Below are 26,286 nucleotides of genomic sequence, written 5' to 3' on the forward strand. Positions count from 1 at the left end.
TATATATATATATATATATATATATATATATATATATATATATATATATATATATATATATATATATATAATATATATATATATATATATATATATATATATATATATATATATATATATATATATATATATAGTGGAGAAATAATATTTTGGTAACTGTAACTGGACACCAGATATCGAATTTCTTTGGCCAATGAGTAACTTTTTGTTAACTGTAACTGAACACCAAAAATAAAAACTTTTGAAAAATGAAAATGTCAGAGTGCATTTTCAAATGTAATAAGACTTAAAATAATATAATTCCTAATAAAAAAAACAGTATGCAATGACTAAGATGTATTAATTCACAGCTTTACGCCCAAATGAATTATTTTCTCGACTGATGACCTTTAAACACGTTTCATACGGTATCGCATAACATTTAGCAAAACCATGACAATATCATTATGAAACAAGCATTAATTAAATGTGAAGTAACTGCATATAATGCTTAATTGTTAATATATAACATTTTACTACACGTATTGCAAAACTTGTAAATTGTGGTTTCAACAGCTTTCCAACAGTTTTTCATCAAAAAAGTATATTGTTTCAAAAAGATAAAATAAAATAAATAAAATAAAATAAAATAAATCGATGAATGAATGAATGAATGAATGAATAAATAAATAAAACAGACTGCTGTCCGACACAAAGGTCGGCGTTAGATTCTAATTGCTAAATAACAAATATTATGTTCGGTTCGGTATAGCGAGTATTTTTTACGGTTTAGGAAATAAATATGCATTCGATATAACCAACTTCGAGTTGACACTCACTTTTTCACTTAGTCATATGCTATGTTTTGTTCTCGTATTTTATGTAAGACAAATGAAGAAATTACTATAAAATCTGAGTGAAGTCAGAATAAATGACCATAATGCCAAAAGGCAAAGAACGTAAATACAAAGGAAATTATGCTAAAAAAACAAAAACATACTTGGTTTTGTTTATTTTCTTGTATAGTTACGGAGTCAGACGGTACTTGACGAAATAAAGTAAAGCTGCAATTGAATTGCATGTTTACATTAGTTTATGGATTTTAGTCAAACTTTATTAGCAAATAGGTCGTTATCAGATATTTACAAGTTGTCACGGATCATTAAAATGTCCCTGTTGCCCAGCTTCACCTTGTATAGCAAATGTTCGCTGTCACATGAAACAAATCTCGCCGGTAAGAAATAACTAAAAGGGAAAACCGTCGGCTATATAATTATAGCGCTAACAGGTGTGTGTTGTTCACCTTCTTTTCAAAAGCATAGTTATAAATGATGGACTAATTAAGACAGCTTTTTTTTATATATTTGCTTTATCTAATTTCTTGTCGTGTTTGTGTAAAAGAAAATAAGACAATTAACATGGAATTGGATTTACATGGTATGTTAAAGTTGTTTTTTAATGATACCTGATCGTGTAATTTTGAAAGTGAAACCATAAATAAGTAAATAGTTGTTTAAAGTGACTTTTACATACATGTACTATAGAGGATATTAAACGAGTGTAGTTTCCGTTGTAAATTTATTAAATCATTGGATAAAACAATATTAATCTTGACCTCTGCATTTGTACAAACTAATTTGCACAGCCTAACGGGCCTATAAGACAATGGAACATTAAAATATAATATTTGCAAACAAGTGCTTTTTGTAACAATGGAGTGAAATAAGCGCCGCTCAAAGCACGTAGAATTATATATTTTTCAATTATTTTTTTGAAAAATGAAATAAGCAGTTTGTAACTATTTAATGACCACGAATTAAGTAGCATATTTACCAACATCGTGCAGTAAAAAATACTTTGCAAAATGCCCTAGACGATAGACATATACATGGTGTGGTCATATAAAGTTGAAATATTATGTAAAACATGATGACATAGTTATATACAAACTGGTTTTAAATACACACGCTTAATAAATCCATATATGCAAATTAGATGAATGTTATATTTGTCTCATTTCCGATTGAAGATACAGAGTAAACGCCAGATGTAATATTTTCATATTAAAGTGGCGTATCTGATATTTTACATGCTACGTCTAACACCTGGTAGTATTGTATGGCATTTTTTTTTGTTACCGAACCTCACTACTTGTATTTGAGGCACCTATTTACCATGTTGCCAACATTTTGTAAATGCAAGGGCGGCCATTTCCTGAATCATCGTCGTTTTCACGTGTGTGGCTCTTCAGATGTTTTGACATTTAATGAACGATTAATATGTGTAGAATGACCTCCTCTGAATAAGGGCCATGTTAAGTTTGAACATCATATAAATGAGTTATCTTTTCAAACGGTTCCTCGGAACTACTTTATTTCACAGCGTAACCGGAAGTGCGTGTCGTCAGGTCGATGACTTCATATTAACAATCTCTGTAATATTCACTGTCCAGACTCCTGTATTCAAAAGCTCATGTTTTTACTACAATAGCAATTTATGCCCTCTTTAATAGTTCAAACTTTCCTCTTACGTAGTCAATAAATATGACCATGTTCCAGGTTTGCTCTTTGCAAAAATATTTATAAAGGGAAAAGTTTTCGTAAATTGATGATATAAAATGAGTGATGTACATGTATTTTATATCATATTGATATATCTCTGTACTTTCAATGACCAAGATTATAAATTTTATTATAGACCTGTGAAGATGCATAAAAGACGGAATGTGGCACATGGTTTACTATAACAATTTATTTTTAGTTTAACGTAAAGGATAGCCTCCCTTTCATGTCTTTTTTATTAAACCCTTTCTGTGGAACTGTATTTCTGACTGCACGGATGCTCTATTCTAGCGGCAAAAGCTAATCAATTTTGGTCCCAGAAGGTAAAAAGATAAGCATTGAAATCACTTTTTGTTCCAGAAGGTAAAAGAATAAACATTGAATATGCATTTTATACAATACGCCTTTCCAATCTGAGATTTTATTAAGGACTCGGGCGAAACCATTTAATTTTCCCAAATAAGATATCAATTGGAACTCTGATGAAACTTTACAGTAATACATTGGGCGAGACCTGTAAGCTACAGTGAATTAGTTCATGAGATTGAAATAAAAATCTTTTTAGATTTATTTGTTTCCCTTTTTTTCAGGAAATGTGACATGATAAAGACAAAAGTGTGATTTTCGATTGTGTTAGCGCATACGACATTTTAACATTTTCGAGATAGTTACTCCAGATAGTTACTCTACGATGACTTTATACCAAGGTGGACCGACTGAGGGTGAATCAATAGAACATCTTCATCATAAAGATGAACGTGATGGCGCAGAGTCGTCTGCTTCCGTGTACAGTAGTCAGCAGGGACGCGGGAAAACTCTCGTGTGCATCACATTTATTTTAGAACTATTTATCTTAGCTGGAGTGATCGTTCTTGAATATTTTCTCAGGTATGACACAGATAATTTTTTTTCATTTTTACAAAACTACACCATGGCATTAAACACCCTAACTTAAAAACATAACCGGCAATTTTAACAAACTATATAATGAAACTATATATCTGCTGCAAAAATTATTGTTTCAGTTTGGAAAAGAATGTCCCAAAAATGCCTGTATAAAAGATGTACATTAGTATATATCCTTAAAAGTGAAGGTCCATGCCCGAAATCATTGCTAAACATAATATTGTTCTCCTGTTTACGTGTTATATTCATGTGTGTTCAAGTCTTTCTATGGTACAATTTATTTGAAAATCAACCATAAGATTATGGAAACTATATAACTTTACAGTTAATAAATTTCATAAAAATTTTTCATTAGATATAGCTTTATATCTTTTATTAAGTTTAACACTGCGCGAAACCTATCTACCAATTATTTTAATGACATTTGTTTACGTCGTCTTCATAAGAAATTTTCAATTGATTTGTTCAATTTCTTAAAATGTTAGTAGTCTAATTGTGTGTTTCTGTCATGCATAAATATCATTTTGCTGTAAGGACTATTTTTATTACAATTTTATGTACATGTATGTTTAAATGTTTTGTCACGACAAAACCAACAAAGTGCGTTTGCGACCAGCATGGATCCAGACCAGCCTGCGCATCCGCGCAGTCTGATCAGGATCCATGCTGTTCGCTATCAGTTCCATTACTTGTAATAGAGTTGGTTAGCGAACAGCATGGATCCTGATCAGACTGCGCGGATGCGCAGGCTGGTCTGGATCCATGCTGGTCGCAAACGCACTGTGTTGGTTTTGTCATGACACGGCTCAAATGATTTGTCATTGTAGGTGGACGAAAGTTTTTCCCATCCGGAAGGTGAATTTCACGTGCAGTAACCCGGAGATCTCCTACTCCGAGGACGACCCGTCTTTCTCTACCTTCGCCTTTAATGCCATCATACCAACCGAGATAGTATACTCCCTAAGTCTGTGTGTACCACCCTTTGTGGTAAGCCATCATTTCATCCTTTCATCACTTTTTTTATATTACGGTATTGTCCTGTTATGAATTTAGAATTGAACAACCGACGGTTTAGTAAGTTTTTAAACTGCACACCGACATTGCCAAAATTATATGACGACTTTCTAGCTTCGATAAACATATTAATTTAAGCTCGATTGCGAACAAGTTCGTGTAACTTATATTAATCACTTTTGAGTCCGCTTCGTGGAACCAACCAGTACTGGTATCATTTGCAGAAACATGGTCGTGACCCGATTAAGGCTCGAACCCATGATCCATTGGGTTGAGAGGCAGACACCTTAACAACTAGGTCACCGCTCCTCTTTTCAGCTTTACTATTGGAGGAAAACATTCGGTTTCCCTTTGTGCATTATTTCGGGCACGTGCGGAAATTTGAGGAGAACCAACGGCATTACGTAGGGCCATTTTTATCAGTGTCATAGACTTTAGTTTACGGAAATAAAATCACGTAAAAGAGAGCTGTGACTGGTCCTTGATCTGCTGAATTTCATAAAAGAACTTGTACGTCTTCATTTTTGAACCAGTCCATAATCAATCTTAGTTTTTTGGGATATCATGATTTAGGGTATGTGCCTAAAAAGACTGCATGAAGGTGCAGACTGGCCTGGTTCTAGCCTAATGGTAAAGACCAATCTGATTCTGTTCTGGCAATGAAAGAGCTATGTGGTGGAAGTGTTGGTAGTTTTCACTCCGGATCACGGCAGTAAGCCACATTAAATATGCCAGTGTACAGTTCAGTCACCGCATCGTTCCTGGGCAGGCTGTCAAGCCGTTTACAAGCACTAGTTGCCTTCACTCTCGCAAGAAATTGATAACATGTACATGCCAGAGCAGAGGTACAGTACAATGACTGTTGACAGGATTTCATGATCAATGAAAGCGAAAGTGACCTGCACCATCCGGGAATCGAACCAGGATCGCCCGATTCACATTCCAACGCTTTATTTATTGTTAAACGACGAACTACTTTTGTTCATCAACTGTATGTCATGTATGTATCTATATTGTTGTTATTTATTCAGATGTTGATAGGGGAGATTGCGGTATGGGCCTTCACTGGTGACAATCAAAAGTCTATACGTGTATGCTGTCAGTCATGTAACGTTCCACAAGTCTGGAGACGGCTGTTCAGATTTGTCGGTAAGTTGAATGATTACTTTCATTTTGTTCTTTTTGATCTTCAGAAAATTGACTAATTAAAAACTTCTTATTCAAGTCATTGTTCGTATTGGCATTCTTCATTTTTTACCTATAAATAAATACCCCATTTTAACATATTAATTGGGGGTTAATTTCATTTATATTTTTCTTCATTTGAAGTTTAGCTACAATTCTAACACTCCTCGTGATGGGCTTTATATTATTATTATAACCTCATGACTGGTCTCTGTAAAAAAGAGAGAAAGAGTTTGACGCTTTAACAATTAGATTACTGTTTCCATGTTTCCCAAAACCCATTTCTAGTACATTGTAAAAAGACATGCATATAATTGGTACTTTTAAAGCTCTTCATAATTTTTCAGTGTAAAAATGTGACATTTCTTTCATCAAAAGTACATTAACATTAGGTATGGCTGTTAAGGTACCTTGATATTTTTGTTATTTTTCATGTTTTCTAGGAGTATACGTCTTTGGCTTGGTTACGCTGATGATATTTGTTGACGTAATTAAAATGATCACCGGTCGTCTGCGACCCAACTTCCTGGAAGTTTGCCAAGTGGACCTTACATTGTGTGCAAAGAATGGCAACATTGGTGGAGACGAATTGTGCACTAACGAGGACGATATAGAACTCAGACATGCGCGGTAACTCCCCTAAAATTGTCCCTAGTTTCTTTTAACGTTTTCATGTATACATGTATTTCCCCATGTAAAATTGCAGACGACAAACTTCAAATTAAAGTAACATACATTTTATGCAATAGATTGTTTTATACCGTTGAAAATAGCATGCATGCAGCTGCAGTAAAGAATAATAGACAGGACTGATTTTGAGAATTTGGGTCCCTATAAGATGCTAGAGGCATTTTGTAGTACAAGTGGTATCTTGGTATTTTACCTATTTAAGGTATGCTGAATCCGATAAAGGTGGATACCAAATTGAAAAACTTGATCTTGACCATTGAAATGGCCATCTTAAATGACCACTAAAATGGCCGCCAAATTTCTTTATCATAAATGGATGACAGATCAAATAAAACTTTTAAGGAAAGGAAAAGTCTGAAATTTGTCACAAAGAATGTTTAGGTAAAAATAAATTAGACACCAAAACAGAATTAAAAAAAACAAAAACAATCCAATAGGGCCGAAAAATCCAAGATGGCAGACATTTTTCTATAGGCCAATATAATAGAAGTAATATTAAAGATAGAACTACACTACACTCTTTCCTGCCCTATCTGCTAGATAAAGAGCTTTCATGTATTTTATCTGGCACTCTATGCAAGCATATAGAGTGGCTACAGCGTGAGGAGGTTAAAACGTGTGCATGCAAAATATACATTAATTAAAGGCACCTTTCTCTGAGTACTTTTGGGTTTTGGTGTTCGTTTTTCCGTTATCGGTCGTCGTCTTCGTTCTTCTGTTATCGGTTCTCGTCGCATTTCTCTGCTGTCAGTTCTTCTGTTATTGGTCGTGACTTTCGTTCTTCTGTTATCGGTTCTCGTCTCTGTTTTTCTGTTATGTGTCATCGTCTTCGTTCTACTGTTATCGGTTCTCGTCTTCGTTCTTCTGCGTTCTCCTATCATCCGTTATCGTCTCTATTCTTTTGTAAACAGTTTTCTTGTTGTCAATTCTTCTGTTCTTCCCGTTTCTGTTATCGATCCCTGTCTTCAGTCTTCTGTCATCAGTCCTCGTCTATGTTATTATGTTATCAATCCTCGTCTCCGTTGTCTAGTTGTCATTTCTTCTGTTATAGTCTTTGTTCTTCTGTCATCGGTTCTCGTCTCTTTTCTTCTGTAATCAGTCCTGGTCTCAGTTTTCATGTTGTCAATTCTTCTTACATCGGTTCCCGTCTCTGTTATCGATCCCCGTCTCCATTTTTCTGTCATCAGTTCTCGTTTATGTTATTCTGTTATCGGTCCACGTATCTATTTTTCTGTTATCAATCCTCGTCTCCGTTGTCTTGTTGTCAGTTCTTCTTTTATCGGTCCCTGACCTGTTCTGTTATCCGTTCTCGTCTCCGTTCTTCTCTGTTCTTCTGTCATCGGTTCTCGTCTCTGTTATCACTCCCATTTTCCATTCTTCTTTCATCGGTCCCCGTTTATATTTTTCTGTTATCAATCCTCGTCTCCGATGTCATGTTGTCAGTTAATTCTTTTATTGTTCCCTGTCTCTGTTTTTCTGTTATCGGCCGACCGTTCTGTTGGCTTATTGTCAGTTCTTCTGTTATCGGTCCCTGTCCTGTTATTTTGTTATCGGTCCTCGTCTCTGTTGGCTTGTTGTCAGTTCTTTTGTTATCGGTCCCTGTCCTGTTCTTCTGTTATTAATCATCGTCTCTGTTGGCTTGTTGTCAGTTCTTTTGTTATCGGTCGACGTATATATTCGCTTGTTGTCAGTTCTTCTATTATCGGTCCCTGTCTCTGTTCTTCTGTTAGCGGTCCTCGTCTCTGTTCGCTTGTTGTCAGTTCTTGTCTCCGTTCTTCCTTCTGTTATCGGTCGTCGTCTTCGGTCTCGTACTTTCGGTACTTGTTTCCTGTTCTGTTAAGGTCTTCTCTTGTTCTATCGTTGCCGTCATTATGTGTCGATGTCCTTGTTTTGTCAGTCTTGTAATCATTTATTCTTTCAGTGGAGTAGCGGGGGATCGAACTCACGACCCCTTGATTTGAAGGCAGACAGTGTTACCACTGCACCATAGCGCCCGCTCTGAATAATAACCATTTTTGAAAATCCTCTATACATTAAATACTATTTCAATGGCTAACAAAAGGTGTATTACAATTATATTTTAACACCTCTACTATGTAACCAACCCACGTGACTTTTATATATGGTCACCATTTTTTACAAGTAATATTTGTATAGATAACTTTGCTGTTACTTTAAGATATCCTAGAAATTTATTGGAGGGTACCCGGAATGATGTGATAATCTTCTTGTAGAATTTTCTCAAAACCGTGATTGAATTCCAAAATTTTCGAGAGCTGCCATGGTATAGCAAGCACACGTAGCAATCTCCCGGTTTCAGACATTTTATGACTCGATGAAAATATGGTGTTGTTATTGTTGTTGTTGTTGTTTTTAACTTTAACTTTAAATAGTCACTTATTTTTAAACAAGATAGTAAACATTTGTTGTTTTCTGTATTTTTGTTAAGAATATAATAAGTATACACTTCTAAGTTTAAGATGACTTTTTAATATTATCGATTATCCATCGTATACCTGAATGCAGTTATAATTGAATCTAAAAAATGAATTGTGCAGATATTATTTTCGGCAGAAAACAACAAATACAAACAAAACTTAATACAAAACTATAATTCTGCCTGTAGTTGAAATCATTATTTCAGTAGAAGATTTTATGCGTACCTTTTTTACTTGTTTTAGGACATCGTTTCCATCCCTACGAGCTGCAATGACAGGTTACGCAGCTATATATCTCTCCGTATGTATCTAAATTTCTTCATGTACATTTAACAACTTAACAACCTGATAGTTTGAAAATTCTTTGATCTTAGAAGAGAGACAAATATAAAATTTCCCTTTTTGAATATTTATCAATATGTTATGGGCATTAAAACTACTTTCTTACTCCGGCTCCGTCAGTGTTATATGAGCCGTGTCACGACAAAACCAACATAGTGCGTTTGCGACCAGCATGGATCCAGACCAGATCGCGCATCCGCGCAGTCTGATCAGGATCCATGCTGTTCGCTTACAAACTCTATAACAAGTAGAGAAACTGATAGCGAACAGCATGGATCCTGATCAGACTGCGCGGATGCGCAGGCTGGTCTGGATCCATGCCTGTCGCAAACCCATTATGTTGGTTTTGTCGTGACGCGGCTCATATTACGTCTTGCCAAGTTTTCACAGCCCTAAGTTATTGCAAGCACAGCCAAGAAGTCCAGCGTTCCAGATTTGAGCCACTTTTGCACAGGTTGAGTTTGCCAGTCGCAATAATAGTTATCACACTATAAAAGTAAATTAAAAAAGATTGATTTACAAGTTTAAAACATTGATAATTCTGTTTTGTTCCGTCTTACAGATTTATATTCACGGTGCGTTGCGCACGAGGTCAGTGCGTGTACTTCGTCCATTTCTGTCATTAGTGTTCACAATGTTAGCACTGCTGTGCGGTTTGGCCGAGCTTGGTCTGAACCATAACTTCTGGACGGACGTCGTGGTCGGTTGGGCAATGGGTATAGCCATGGCGATATATCTCGTAAGTTTTTGTTGTTTTTTTCCATTCAAATGGCGAATTTCATCAAGAAAGTAAAATTTGCATAATTTCTGCATATTGTTGAATCGAAAAAGCATGTGTACTACAGTAGGAACATAGTAATTTACATGTAGTTGCATATGGCGTAGCAGTATATCCATAATGCATAATGTTAATAAATGATAGCGCATAAGCATAATGTTAGGAAATTCGGCGGAAATAGTTAAAAATCAGAAATTACTTAAAAACCGGAAGTCTGTGTTAGGAAGCCATATTGGCTCGAAAACCCGAATTAAGGTGAAACAGGAGTTAAAAAATCAGTAAGTTAGTCAGTCAGTTCAGGAAATAAACCGTTTAACTAACATACAAAATGGTTAATTTACAGGGTGCCTTTGTGTTGTATAATTTCCGAGAGTATGTCTCTGAGAAAAAGATGATTCGTCTGCTGCACGGTTTCCTTGTTGACCATCAACTGCTGAACGAAATAACGAGAGACGTAAGTTTACACTCATAATTTGTTTTAATTGAATAAATTTCATCCTCCAAGAACTTTTTTTAACTAAAAGAATATGCGCGCTGTACATTTTGGCCTCACCTTTTTGCCTTTGCACTATTTTGATTAACAATTTTGTTTTTTATGGTTACTCTTGAAAATAACTTTCAAACTTGCATTGCTTAAAACATTATATCCTATTCTTTTGAATGATTTTCATTTGCTTAGAAGTCATAATTAGTAGAGTATATACAAATATGTTTTGTTGGTGACAAAATTGTCAAGCGTCTATCGTCCAATATATTTTATAGTCAACATAAAGTTTATTAGTAAACGTGTGTAAATATAAGCTAATTATTATTTTTTCTTCCGAAACATGCAATTTTATTCACATTTTTCCTCATTTTTTCACGTGCACAATATGTTTCAGGGCAAGCTGCGTTTGTTTCCGTTTCCATTTCACATTCCACGTGCACATACGTCACGAAACTCACCTTACCAGAAATTCGAAGGAATTAAAACGCAAAACCCGCCAATTCCTTTGTATAGTGAAATGACAGAACACCCTGGGGACAAATATAAGGACCGCCCTATACCAAGCCCCGCCTACCAGGATGATCAGAGATTGTCACATTTATAAACAGTGCTCCATTTTTACCCTCAACATGCTGAATTTCTTAATGGACCTGCCAACTTATAGTTTTAGGATTTTAGATTTATCAGTTTTTGTGAATAATAAGATGTTATTTTAAGTTAGTCAGACAACAGTATAGAGCCTGGTCGGGCTGCACAGACAGTTCTGGTTCTGTACTGGTGGAAACGACTAGTTTTTCGGTTCAAGGGGATAAGAGTTACGATGGATTTCATAGTGCTTTGTTTTAATTCAGAATGACTGAGATCAAGATATAATATGCTAAAAACCCAAAGTTTTCACACGAGTTAACTAGGAATATTTTGACATGGAAGGAGGTCTGTTCTGACAGATAGTTCATATGCATGCATATTTCAACGAAGTTTTACATATACAAAATAATTTTAAATGCGGAAAAAAGTTAGAAATTTATGGCTCCAAGTCTCTCAATTGATATACAAAAGCTGTATTTTCAAAACAACTTTTACTGATATTTTATACAAAAAAGGGAAAGTGACGGGAGTAAATTTCCCACTTTCCAGTGATTTAGTAATATGTACCAGGGAAAATCACATTACTATTCTAAGTAAACGTAATACATACATATTCAAAGTGTTTGCTCTGTCTGTCTATAGCTGGGACCGATAGGGATTGATTTTCATTAAAATATATGATATTATTCGTTAAATATATGCAAAAATCCCATTTTGTAAAAAACGGTTCGCTTTAGGTCCGTATTTAATGTCATCTCTGGTGCTTTAATATTGTTATAAGCATCTTTGAACAGAGGTAATTATTATAATTTGCAGCATTTGATTTTTTACAGACATCATATGATTGCCTTACATATGTCTATATACATTTATTTACTTTAAGAGTGTTTGCTTTTTAGTACACATGTACACTGATATTATTTTGTATGATTGAACAATGGCGATGTAAGCATGCATGTTCATTTATTATATTGGCATTGAATATACCGTGTTAAAAGTAAAATATGCTTTGAAAAATATAACCATTCAACCGGCTTTCCGGATATTTATAAATTACATGTATTAAAATAAGAAAAAGAAATATTAAAAGTCCTGGATATTTTGTAAATTTGTTTTCTTATTTCTTTTGAGCAAAATCATATAGGCCTTATTGATATTCTAGGCCATATAGTTTCTTGATGCAGTTGTTATTGTTTGAACATAGAAATGTACATATGTTGATGTTCAATATTTCAATGGGTATTCAAATAATTAAAGAAAACACATGTGAAATGTACGCTTAGAGAGAAACAGTATATATGTACATGTAGAATCATTTGCTATAAGCCAGCAAAAAGATTTCACTTTGATCTGGGAAAAGGTTCTTCATATGTCTAGCTTTTATAAATACCGGGTAACTTATTTTCGTTTTGCATATCATATTCTTGCGCAATGGTGCTACTTTTATTGCAGGGTAGCCAGAGATTATCCAACTATTTTAAAAGTCGTAGAGGAAAAATGTTAAAATATTCTACAGCAAGAAATGTATTCAAGAAATACCCTATTCAGAAGTTATATTGGCCAGGGGCAAACGTTCGAAGAATCAGCCATATTGCACAGAACCTCAGATCAAGCGTCTCTGATGACGGAATGAGATTTCAAGCGTTTCCGGTAAGAGCACGCGACAGACAAATATGTGCAGAAGACAACAACAGCATTGATAACATTTTTGGAGCAATATCAAATATCGATATGACAATAACATCTGAAAATAAGATATAAGAAGCCGTTTTATCTTTTTTCATCATTCGAAGTTTTCAATAAAAAATAAACTTCATGTTAGACCTTCTTCATGCACAAAAAGTTGCAGAAACAATGAATAAATGAAATAAGGTTATTGAATTGAAAAGGTTACTAGAATTGAACTCTTGTAATTTATTATTTATTTATTATACCCCCAGAAACGAAGTTTTTTTGTTTTGTTTTTTTTTGGGGGGGGGGGGGGGGGGGGGGGGGGGGTAATAGGAGTCACCCGGTGGTCGGTTGGTCGGTCCAGACGTCCGTTGCATTTTCCTTGTCCGGAGCATAACTTGAAGACTAATGGTTGGAATTCAATATAACTACATACAATGGTCAAGCACATTGAGAGGAAGTGCAGTGCACAAGAATCATAACTCTATCGTGACTAATTACAGAGTTATTGCCCTTTGTTACTTTTCCTTGTCCGAACTACTGGTTGGAATTAAAAACAACTTCACACAATAAGGGGAAGTGCAGTGCACAAGAACCATAACTCTATCTAAATTAATTACAGAGTTATTGCCCTTTGTTACTTTTCCATTGCTTTCTTTTGTCCGGACCATAACTTGAAGACTAATTGTTGGAATTCATTATAACTTCATACAATGGTCAAGCACATTGAGAGGAAGTGCAGTGCACAAGAACCATAACTCTATCTTGACTAATTACAGAGTTATTGCCCTTTGTTACTTTTCCTTGTCCGGGGCATAACTTGAAAACTACTGGTTGGAATTAAAAACAACTTCATACAATTGTCAAACACAATAAGGGGAAGTGCAGTGCACAAGAACCATAACTCTATCTAAAGTAATTACAGAGTTATTGTCCTTTGTTACTTTTCCATTGCTTTCTTTTGTCCGGACCATAACTTGAAGACTTATTGTTGGAATTCATTATTACTTCATACAATGGTCAAGCACATTGAGAGGAAGTGCAGTGTTTAAGAATCATAACTCCATCTTGACTTATTCCAGAGTTACTGCCCTTTGTTACTTTTCCCTTGTCCAGAGCACGACATGAAAACTACTGGTTGGAATTCAAAACAACTTCATACAGTTGTCAAGCACAATAAGGGGGGGTGCAGTGCACAAGAACCATAACTCCATCTTGACTATTTACAGAGTTATTGCCCTTTGTTACTTTTCCATTGCTTTTTTTGTCCGGAGCATAACTTGAAGACTAATGGTTGGAATTCAATATAACTTCATACAATGGTCAAGTACATTGAGAGGAAGTGCAGTGCACAAGAGCCATAACTCCATTTTGACAAAATACAGAGTTACTGCCCTTTGATACTTTTACTTGTCCGGAGCATAACTTAAAAACGTACTGGTTGGATTTCAAAACAACTTCATACAATGGTCAAGCACAATAAGAGGAAGTGCAGTGCACAAGAACTATTACTCCATCTTCAGTATTTAGAGAGTTATTGCCCTTTGTTCCTTTTCCTTGTCTTTCTGGACTTATTACAGAGTAATTCAATAAAACTTCATCAATGGCTAACCACATTGAAAGGAAATGCAACATACAAGAACCACAACTATCTTTAATTGCCACAACCATAACTCTATATTTCAATTCTTTTACAAGGTATTCTGTTACTAGTAACATCCTCATTTCTGAAGCAGTCTTGTGGGGATATTAATCACATTTAGTGATAGTTCTAGTTTATTATAACATATTTACAAAGTAGAATAATATATTTTATTGTTTTTATCCACTGTCCTTTATGGCAAATTCTTTGATCTATATATTCTAACATTGTTTTGTTAGAAATTTCCCAGATATTGTGATAGTCAATAAATAAATCGGGTGTTTGTCACACAACATTTGAATTAATAATTAATGTAATATGTGCCAAAAGGAAAAACTAGAAATGTGTCATCATGCCACGGATGCCCCCGCATGCAGCCAAAATTTCAAATTTATAATATTTAGTTCCAAATTTGTTTGCACAAATTTTTTTTTTTCATTCTAAGTTCAAAGCCCTTAAAACTTTTCAATGTTAACACAAACCATTTTTATACAATGTTCAAGGCACTGAAATTATTCAGTCTTAACCTTTTGAAAATAGCATATTGCATATTTGTAGTCAAAATAATGGCTATATACATTTCCACAAAAGTATGAGTGCTGAAACTGAAAGTTTAAAATTTTTCCAACATTCAGGAAAGATAAGTTTGTCCAAAATCATTGAACCACGACCAAATTCAAACTTAAACTGCTTATTCCTAAGATGTATCTATATTATTTTCAAAGTGAAAGGGACATAACTAAAAATCATCGAACCATGACCAAATTCCAACTTGACCTGCGCATTCCTTTGACATATCCATATGTCAATTTTGAGTTGAATATGTAACACTGTTGGCTTGATAATGAACAGAAACTGTAAATTTCATATCATTTTCAAAGTGAAAGGGGCATTACCCTGCCATAAATCATTGAACCATGACCAAATTCGAACTTGGCCTGCGCATTCCAAAAACATATACATATGTCAAATTTGAGTTGAATGTGTAATACTGTTTGGGAGATAATAAACGGAAACTGAAAATTTCATATTATTTTTAAAGTGAAAGGGGCATAACTCTGCCAAAAATCATCGAACCATGACCAAATTAATACTGACATGTATTTTTTCATGACATATTCATATGTCAAGTTTGAGTTGAATGTGTTGTACCATTAAGGAGATAATGAACTTTCATATTATTTTCAAAGTGAAAGGGGCATAACTCTGCCAAAAATCTTCGAACCATGACCAAATTTGAACTTGACCTGCGCATTCCTTTGATGTATCCATATGTCAAGTTTGAGTTGAATGTGTTGTACCATTGGGGAGTTAATGAACGGAAACTGAAATTTTCATATTATTTTCAAAGTAAAAGAGGCATAACTCTGCCAAAAATCATCGAACCATGACCAAATTCGAACTTGACCTGTATTTTCTCATGACATATCCATATGTCAAGTTTGAATTGAATGTGTTGCACCGGTAGGGAGATAATGAACGGAAACTGAAAATTTCATATTATTTTTAAAGTAAAAGAGGCATAACTCTGCCACAAATCATCGAAACAATGACCAATTTCGAACTTGACCTGTATTTTCTCATGACATATCCATATGTCAAATTTGAGTTCAATATGTGCAACGGTTATTAAGATAATGAACGGAAACTGATGATGACGGAAGGACGGAATGACGGAACAGGGTAACACTATATGCCCCTGCCATTATATGGCGGGGGCATAAAAATCTGCGGAGAAATAGCCGGACAATTTTTTGTTTATCGTAGCAAACTTGTAAGAAGACAGTTTTGAAGAAAAACTCATACTGTATCCATTACGTGCCTGATTATATCCTGGGGCCGTGGAGGGAAGGGGTGCGGATTTCAATGACGTCATACATATGTACAATAACTAATAATCATAATCTTCAAATGTAAATTTATTTGATAAGAATTGTCACAAAACATGTAAAATAACATCTTTAGTCATAAAAACAGACACATATCTTTAAAAAAAATAATGCAAAATTAAAAGAATCAACACGATATGTTATCTGACCATACAATAACAAATAAATACAAAATAACAGAAAAAATACGTGTTGTAGTTGGTAATGCTCCCTCTACCACCGGGACTTTGTACTGTTTAAAATGACTATTTTTACAAATCCCATAGGTTTTGAATTCATCACATATGAGAATGGTTGGTACAAACAAAGAATCATAGTTCTAATTTAAACATAACACCACTGAATATCTGAAATGGACTTGTCCACCTAGTGAGCTGCTTTCAATTTGGAACAGCCCATTCTAAGTTCAAGGGATTTCAAAATCAGACTGGCCAGGTGCTAAAACACTTGTTTCAAGAACTTATATAACTCTCTGTTCCAGCAAGGGTTTATTGCTAATTTGTTTTGGTTTTCTTTACCCTTTACTCATCAAATACATGTACAACATTTCAAATTTTGGAATGTTTTAATTTTTTTCACAATAATAATTGAGCTTGGTCAATAAATAAATAAATGTATATGTAAAAATAGTACATAATCTATCCCATCTCAGAATAATTTAACATGTATAAGATTTAGCCTAAAGGCTATAAACATATAAAGATAAAAATACATTTGAGCCGCATTATGACAAAACCAACATAATGGGTTTGCGACCAGCATGGATCCAGACCAGCCTGCGCATCCGCGCAGTCTGATCAGGAACCACGCTGTTCGCTGTCAGTTTCTTTACTTGTTATAGGGTCTGTAAGCGAACAGCATGGATCCTGATCAGACTGCGCGGATGCGCAGGCTGGTCTGGATCCATGCTGGTCGCAAACCCATTATGTTGGTTTTGTCGTGATGCGGCTCATATACTATAAATATTTTAAAAAGTATAACACAGGCTGCCAACAAAAGGAGAGGTGAAAAATTATGAACATTCTGTTCAACTACATTTCATGAGCATTTAAACACGTTTTTTTTTAAAATAAACCTAAGAATGCTAAATATCTTGAATGGACTTGTCCATCTTTCAATCTGGACTAAACCATTCATCATTTTTAGGGAAAATTTTGACATATGTATACTGACTTAATAGTGAGATCATACAGCACTAATATAATCCACTGCGTCTATTCTTAGCAACCACATAATTTTGATTCATGATCTGCCTTCATAACTTTCCTTAGACACAAAAAGAGCTCTGGCAGAAATAATATAACAAATTAATGTGACCTGCAAATATATTTTTACAGGCTCACTTTGATGTATCTTTTTTCTGCCTTCATAACTTCTCTGTAACACATTAAAAAAAGCTCTGGCATCAAATAATTCAAAAAGTATGGTGGTTTGCAAATAGTTACACCGGGTGGCTTTAGTATCTATTTTTCAGCCTTCATAACTTCCCTTTGGACACAAAAAACTCAGGCAGACAAAAGAAAACTACAAGTTAAAGGTCATGATAGTTATAATGAAAAAATAAAATTAGCGAGGTTTAAATAGAGTATTATAACTATATATAGCACTCATTAAAGTTAAATAGTTCTAGAACATTAATCCTTAACCTGCTGATTTTTTTAAAAAGACTTGTCCAGCATCCATTTTTGGAACTGTCAATTACCAATAATGGGGGTATCAAGATTGAAATGTTAAGTTAGTCAGCCAACAATTTTGAACAATACATGTATAGAGCCTGATCACTGACTAACTGCACAGCACAGATATGCAGGCTGGCTGCATTGATTTGATCTAAAATATGTTTAATTTTGTTATCCATGTAATATGGTATCAATAATATTTTAAAAAAAAAGCATTTTTTATTTTTGTTATATTGTTATAGACTATAACATACTTTAAAAAAAAAAAAATATTACTGATATTATATTACATGAATAACAAGATTAAACATATTTAAGGTCAACCAAACCAGTGCAACTAGCACCTTTGGGCTGGCCAGCTCTATACTGTTGGCAAACGTTAATCACACTGCATTTCAGGTTAAGGATAATAAAAAAGAAACTACGGCAAATAGTTCAAGAAGCAGACAACAAAAATAATGCAGATATGACATTTATAAAAATATAAATGACAAGAAGAGAAAATTAATGCCTTTTGTTGTAAAAAAATGTATAAATATTAGTGATGCAACAATACACTGAATAATAATGAAACATATGCAATACAACTTCGGCCCATATATACAGTGGTACCAAACCCTTGTGAAACAATATAATTATTTTCTTTAATATTTGATTAAAATGTACAAAGATTTATTTCTGCAACATTTTCAAGAACTGCCACCTTCTGAATGTTCACACACCTTTAGTTTTGATTGTTTAGAGACATAGGAGTGTTTTAAACATTTGAATATATTTAAATAAAAAAGCTATTTGATAATTTGAAAATCTTTAAAAATGTTGGAAGAAACAAATTTAGAATAATATTGTTTTTAATAAAAAATAAACATATTGCAATGTGTATTTCAAAATGGGTTGACTGTATCACAATAGGTGACAAAAAGGTTTCACTGTACTGTTGCACTCCTAATAAATAACTATGTAACAAGCTGTTGTAAAAATGTTTAACACAAAAATCAAGCAGTATAACAAGAAACATATAGGTGACCAAGTTAGTAAAAATATGAATGATAAAAAATGACCCCCCCCCAAAAAAAAAGAAAAAAAAGAAAAAAATGAAATAAAATAAAATAAAAATGGTATTATGCACTTCACACTTTTATAACAGACCACACTTTCAGGCAATATCTAGGAATTTTCCTGACTGTCACCTCTAAAAACTTTTAATACATTGTACATATATAGGTAAAAATGCAACCAATAGAATATCTTAAGAGGGATTTTAACCCTTAACCCGCTGAATTTGTGTATTGGATTGGCCCAGCCCTGAATTTGGAACAGTCCTTTTAAAATTTAAGGGATTTCAATATCAAAATAGAAAAAAAAATGAGATCCCAACAGTTTATAGGGTCTGGTCAGACTGCATGGATGTGCAGGCTGGCCTGGTCTAATACTGGAGGCAAAGGCTTATCACTTTCAGCTCCGTCAGGTTAACATAATTAACAAATATTGTTGTTTTTTTTAGACTGGGCGTTACGTTGCACCAAACACAGTATATGGCAACATTCCAGCTTTACTGGTAGAGGAAGACATCAGGTGACCCCCTGACTACATTCTTACAGGCACAAACGAGCATCTGAGTAGAACCACCGACGATCTGTCTGGGTGTTTTTAAAGAAAATTGCAGAACAAGAAACACAGAAAAAGATGCCTGCTACAGTGTGCAGACCCTTCAATATTTTCAAGCAACTAACATGTCATAATAAGGATTCTGTATACAATATAATTATGGCAACAATAGCAAATGCAAGATTATAATGCTTTAGAAGCTAAATATTAATCTTTGTAATGATTTTAATGCCCAGATCTGACAAATAAACTGTTATGAATAATGTTAAAGTAACATTTTGCCCATCCAAGTGTAAATGTTCAATGAACAGGTAAAATTTAAAATAACTTGACATTTTACCATATTTGAGTGTTTGAAAGCCTAAGAAACAAATACAAAATAAGGTTTTCTTTGGTAATAAATAAAGTGAAGTCATTTTCAACATATCATGACCCAAAAATGTTTGTTATTTTTCAAAAGATGCATTTGGGTTCCTGTAATAGTTTCCAAAACAGTTACTCATTGGCAAATTATCCAAATCATATTTGTTTCTGTTGCTTTTTGGGAATTTGTACAGTTGATTGAGTATTTTGTATGGAAGTAGAAATACTACTTTGTTAAAAATACAATTTGCTTCTTTTATTACAAATATTTCTTTAAGTAATAAGCATCTAACATGTTCTAAATCCATTATTTTAACATCATAAAACTCATGTTTACCCATTCTAAAGAAGGAAAAAAAATGTTTTTGAGGCATAATGTGTCTTTTAGAACTTTGGGGAAATAAATGATTAAGTGTGCACACAATATTACCTTTAGCTTTAATATATAAGACTTGTGAAAAAAAATTCTTAAAATATCAAAAATAAAATCTATATGGTAATATACATGTAATCAATATGGCAGGCATATTCATTTAGCTCAATAGGGATGGCATAAGATTATATATGTATTGTAAATTTTCCCCTCATGATTTGGCAACATTCTGTTTGTATAATTACTTTTCCCAATTTGGCAGCTACTAGTGAAAAAGTTGTTTACTGTAGAACAAAGGTCTGCTTTTGCCACTGGTAACACTTCTGTCCAGTTTAAAACTTCTAAGCCAAACTCAGATCTTATGTATTTGATTGGTCAGAAAATGTGCAGAATGTAAACTGACAAAATAGAAATCCTGAGACTTGAGGCAGAGCTCAGAAAGACGTTTTATAACCTTGAACCCAAATTCCAATATCCTATTAATAAACACTGGCTGCTTGAGCAAAAGAATACAAATACCCTGTCAACTCAAAGCTGTCCAATCTAACATAAACTTTTTAGAAAATCGTTATGACTTTGTAAAAAAAGTGTTTAATCATTTACATTCCTGAATTAGCTCATAATTGTTTACTCCTCCATTAAGATTATTTGTATTACTCTTTATATTTCCTGACTGTGTATCATGATCACTAATGTTATGAATGGGTTCTCCAGATGTGTCATTCCCCGCAGTGACATAACTGTGCAATGTTCCGCTATTATCGGTGCTTGCCACTGACTGCAGTTCATTGGAACTGTTAGAACCCACGGAGGTTCTATTCTTATCTGAGGAAATATCACTCTTAGTTAATATCAAACCATTGGAATTTTTAGACAGAATATTGGCAACACGTTTGTTTTTAATTTGGTCATCAATACGCTCCAAATCACATGTAGGATTATTCTTCTTTGATTGTTTGTTTGCGTTGTCTCCTGTGTGTTCTTTATCAGTACAATTTTCTTTGTCTCTTTCCACATTTCCATTCATCCTTGAATAATCAATACCCTTACCTGTAGCCTCTTTTTCATGATTTTGAGTTGGGCCATTATCTGTACTCTCAGCAGTATCCTTACTTTCAGAGTTTATGAGATTAACATTACCCCCATTATGTAGATCATCATCACTTATGAGCTTAAAGGAATCTTCTGAAACAACATCAGAAGTTTGTTTGTGTTTTCCATACTGACCCAATAAGTCAGTACAATCACCAGAATCCCATATGACATCATCAATATCCTCAACACTTAAATCAGACTTAATCTCATTTGTATTTCCTCTTATAATCTCAATGGAACATTTCTCAATCTCGGACTTTTCACCATCAGCAGTAGTGTTAACTTTATTGTCATCTTCTAAGCCAGAAACTATATCTCTACAATTATTCAATGGTCCAGCATTTTCCTTATCATACTCCTTGTCAGTCTCTCTTCCATGATCATTAACATCATCTTTACCAGTCTCTTTTAGTGTCTCAGTTGTTCTTTGACCTTCCTGTGTTACCTTAGGATGATTTTCCAAACATGTTCCCATATCATTTAAAGTTGATATCATAGCATTAACATCGGCACTATACCTGTGACAAAGTAAGTCTTCCATGCTTACACCTGTCTGCTCACTATGAGCATCAGATAAAACACTACTTATACTTTTATAGTGATCCCGTTCCTCATTGTTTCTATCATATCTATTTACATAAGAACGACCATTTATCACTGTAAATTTATCACATAAATCATTTACAATAGTGTTTTCTGTTTCAGACTCGTTAGTCTCGGATGCAATTAGAGGTGCCCTTTCATTATCATGATCGTCAGGTTCACATGTGTGGTCAGAAACAGATTGAGCTTTCATATAGGAATCTATATCAGTGGGATTCTGATAATTCCCTTTCAGATCATCATCCTCCGTTTTAAGCACATCTATTATGTCACCAATAGAGTACTTCCTTTCACTGGGTTTCTCTGGTTCTTCAGCAGTTTCACCAGCATGCTGGTTGCTAGATGATTCATTGGATAATGATGTAACATCTAATAGATGAAGATTTTGTCCTTCCATCTGTAATCAATTAAAAAATTATTCATAACGGTAAATACTAACATCAGCTCAAAATATTTCAACTTGAAACTCACTTAGAATTGCACGACTATTATACTGGTAAACCCATTGCCTTTCAACTTCCTTGTAGTTTGGCAAACAAAAGGGTCAAATGTACCAAATTTCAGTTTTAGAGATGAATTAAACATTTTTTGTGAGTTTATATATTAACAAGACTGGCATTGTCTCATGATAGTGAACATTAAGATCAAAATTTCTCAATTTATGCTAACTAAATAGTCCATATTACTATCATCGTATTTTTAACCTGACCTTGAATTTGACCTTGACCTTTTTCACAGAGACCTGAATTCTGTGGGTGACACTCCATCACACAATGGTCAACATTTCTGGCAAGTTATATCAAAATACCTTAATGTGTGTAGAAGTTTCACTATGGACAAGTTTTTTCTTCTGACCTCCAAGTGTGACTTTTACTGTTGACCTTGTTCATGTGCATGAAATTATGGCTTATAGTGATGAAAATGTGTATCAAGTAATGCTTAATTGATCACTGAAAGTACAATATATACAATGGACATAGCCTTGACATTTCATTATCCCTTGTGACCTTGCATATATTAACTTGGATGGTGCTGGTAATACTCTTATGATTGTAAACATACAATATTGATACATAATCCCTTAAATCAAGACCACTAAATTGTCCACACATTTTCATATTTTGATCTAACCTTTGACCACTAATGACTTATGTGACCCTTATCTTTGCCAAAGGAATCTGAATATTACACTCAACAATCTGCCTAAAAATGCTTAATTCTGTGTCAAGTAATATTAAAATCCCTTAATGCATGAGAGGTTTTGTTACAGACCAATGTTTACCTCTGACCTCTAGGTGTCACCTTATTCTTTGACCTAGAAGCCTATTACATGCATGTTCACTTTATCTTATGGTGAGGAAGGTTTGTGTCAAGAAATACTTGATAATGATATATGCTGTGGACAAAACTGGACACTGCCAAACCATTAACCCACCAAGGCTATTCCAAAAAGGCAGTTAAAATTGACAGTATCTGATGTTCAGACAAGAAATTTTTTTAAGCATGTTTAACAAGGTTGTTCTATATTTTTTGTATGTGTTTCTAACTAATTGTTTCTGCATTTCAATGAATCATACATTTTGTTGCTTACAATACTGAATTAAGTTTAGATGCCAACTTTAAATTGGACCAGCAGCTGTCCAATATAATCAGTATTGGTCTCAACTATGTATAATGACCTCTTTGTATTGCATCTCCAATTTGTGATATTTTGACAGAACTTTATACTTGTTATGCATTTGATAGATTCTTTGTACTCTGAAAATGAAAACCTGGCTATACGGGGTACAATATGCGTTTGATATAAAAAAATTTGGACTCTTGAAATGAAAATGAGGCTAAAGTGATAATAATAATTTCTATTGGAACATCACATGGTGAAAGCACTGACTGTTCCTTGGTTATATTTTAATAAGGTGTGACATAATTGAGTAATATCACATTTACAAAACAGGAAACTTAATAGTAGCATTTAAAGGGATACTCAGGCAAATTAATGACAAAATATCAAAATTATCTTTAGTACTCGAATCACGCTGACATGACATTTGTAAAAGTCCCAGAATGAATTTTTGTATATATTATATTATATTTTGGGTTTGAAGTGTAAATATACCTATATATGTTAAACGAAATTTAGACGCCGGCAGAATCACTGAGTAGTTTTAAAACAAGTCATACGACTTGAACAAACCCTAGAAGTTACAATTACAGATATTGTGGATATAGTATGATTGAAACAAACATAAATCATTCATTTGACAGGTTCTTTAACGTTTCCGGAGTTCACTGTGACTAGTATTGTGAAATCTTAAAGCTCTAACCTGACCCGCGTGGGTCAGGTTAGGAAACCACCATTTTTTTCTTCATAAGGAGAAAAGTTTTGTTCCTGTGACTGCCTAGTGTATTCATTTTGAGGACATCTACAGATTAATGAATGAAAAAATCAAAACGAAGAAATGAAAATTTTGCCTGTGTCTCCCTTTAAAGTGCATGCAAATAGTGGATATTGTATGAGTGTAGGTTCAATACTGAATTCATTGAATGAGTTGCATAAAAGTCATATTATGAGGGTATGTGGCATAAAATTATTTTATTAAAAAAGTACAATAAATTTAGTAATGAAGCTACATGAATATACTATTCTATTTATCAAATATCCAAAGTGTTTACAGACAGAGGGATTAATGTTTTTCATGGACATCTTTTAAGTGTAACACTAACAGCCCATCTATAGGCTATTTTTGTTTAAAACAAATTGAGCAAAAAATATGCATGGCTGTACAATACCAGCGGAACGTTCTTGTGATAAAAAAGATAAACAAAAACTCCTAATTAATATGCAGAAGACCACTTACTTCATTTACTCTAATTTGACTACATTCATCTTTCCATTTCTGGTACTTTTTATAAGCACATCTAAAATAGAAAACAATATTAGTTGCAAATTACGATGATAAAAACTTCTCACTTTAAATTTAAACTTATTCTGAAAAGTTAAGACCACTAGGGTTGAATTAGTTGCTGATATACATAGTTAATTTTTGCATACTTGTAAGTTACATAATATAGTTATAAAGATGTGGCATGGCGGAGTTGTTGAAAATGTCACAATCAAAGCTGTCTAAAATTCTATCACATGGCGCTTATCACCAATTGCTTCTCCCATCATATGACCCCATGCACTTGGTCAGTTATACTTTGAAAACTTGTTACATTAAATTCAAGGATGTAAGAGACACTAATTGTTGCAAGTATTTATTTCAATAGAACTATCAACCTGGCATTTTTGGCTAAACTGCATAGTTTCCTGCAACCTGGCATTTTTGGCTAAACTGCATAGTTTCCTTCAGTATCAAACCAACAGCAGTTTTGAAGTCACAAAAACTTTGTATGTTAACCTAAATACAGTTCTTACATAATAAATAAAACTCATAGGAAGATAGGAAGGGTATGCTAATCATTAAACTGGAATGGTCATACATTGCCATACTTACATAATAATTATAGCCAGCACTCCAACAACAACAATCACCACTATTATTACAAAAACCACTGTATATGAAGTCTCTACAAATGTAATAAGAACTCTTATTATACTTTACATTTGAAACATTGATTTACATTGAACAATCATGATGGTTATATAACCTTCATATTAACTGATGTTGCAAATTTACAAATAAGGTTTCATTTTTCCACAAATAAAGGGATTGTGTTATACTGAAAGTTTCTTGAAAAGACTTTCGATAATTTATTTAACATTGTATCAAGAATAATTGACTACATAAACCTTGTCCATGGGTATAGGTTATATTAGCTTACAACCATTTACACATGGCCATATAACCTGTCAAAAAACCATTATAAACCTTGTCTAGAAGTGTGGGTCATACAAACTTAAAACCATTTATACATGGCCATATAACCTGTCAAAAATCTTTATGAATACTACAAATGTATTCTGATATATTTTACCAACCTGTGACTGAAAGAATTCAGGGAATGGTATTTTTTATATGAAACAGGTATATATATAAAACTGGCAAAAATGAAATTCATGTACACTAAGTGAAAAATGAATGGCATTAAATTCAAAAGCTTACCAAGCTTGGCCGTTACTACATGTACTAATGGCTTAGTATTTGCTGGTCCCCTGCCTGCCTTGCTGACCCCTCTCACCCAGACACAGTACTGGTTACCAGCCTTCAGATCTCTGGCAGTGTAACTACTGATCTGTCTCGAAATGTTGACACTAACTTCATCTTCTGTACCTGTTCATTATATAAAAGTGTGGGTACACTGACTGACTCATGTGTTCAGAATTAAAATGACAATGATATAATTAAAGATCATAATGAAAGAAAGCAAATAATAGCTATGTTTGAAGTAAAA

General features: G+C 33.8%; 2 protein-coding genes across 6 annotated transcripts in view; one reads left to right on the forward strand and one right to left on the reverse strand.

The window, feature by feature from the left end:
* The first annotated feature begins 3,135 nt into the window (after positions 1-3,135).
* LOC132740412 (phospholipid phosphatase-related protein type 5-like) lies at positions 3,136-12,079 on the forward strand. Its single transcript, XM_060728304.1, has 8 exons — positions 3,136-3,428; positions 4,274-4,433; positions 5,492-5,609; positions 6,089-6,275; positions 9,017-9,074; positions 9,678-9,854; positions 10,237-10,347; positions 10,775-12,079. Exons 1-8 carry the CDS (start codon positions 3,232-3,234, stop codon positions 10,982-10,984), a joined length of 1,218 nt encoding a protein of 405 aa, XP_060584287.1. The 5' UTR covers positions 3,136-3,231; the 3' UTR covers positions 10,985-12,079.
* A 6,252-nt stretch (positions 12,080-18,331) lies between these two features.
* The window catches only part of LOC132740413 (uncharacterized), a 40,477-nt gene continuing 32,522 nt past the window's right edge, over positions 18,332-26,286 (reverse strand). For all 5 annotated transcript variants that reach the window (XM_060728306.1, XM_060728307.1, XM_060728308.1 and 2 more), the window contains 4 exons: positions 25,998-26,165; positions 25,389-25,461; positions 24,750-24,810; positions 18,332-22,288 (listed from right to left, as the gene is read on the reverse strand). In XM_060728306.1, coding sequence (XP_060584289.1) covers positions 20,789-22,288; positions 24,750-24,810; positions 25,389-25,461; positions 25,998-26,165 — 1,802 coding nt within the window. In that variant the 3' untranslated portion in view covers positions 18,332-20,788. The remainder of the gene's footprint in view (positions 22,289-24,749; positions 24,811-25,388; positions 25,462-25,997; positions 26,166-26,286) is intronic.

Source organism: Ruditapes philippinarum, unplaced genomic scaffold, assembly GCF_026571515.1.
Source record: "Ruditapes philippinarum isolate M1 unplaced genomic scaffold, ASM2657151v2 ctg1275_1_1_1_1, whole genome shotgun sequence".
In the NCBI taxonomy this organism is placed as follows: Eukaryota; Metazoa; Mollusca; class Bivalvia; order Venerida; family Veneridae; genus Ruditapes; species Ruditapes philippinarum.

Coding starts and splice junctions, on each gene's coding strand:
- LOC132740412 (XM_060728304.1), top strand. CDS start 3,232: ATGACTTTATACCAAGGTGGACCGACTGAGGGTGAATCAATAGAACAT. Junction 3,429..4,273: donor GTTCTTGAATATTTTCTCAG/GTATGACACAGA, acceptor TTGTCATTGTAG/GTGGACGAAAGTTTTTCCCA. Junction 4,434..5,491: donor TGTGTGTACCACCCTTTGTG/GTAAGCCATCAT, acceptor TTATTTATTCAG/ATGTTGATAGGGGAGATTGC.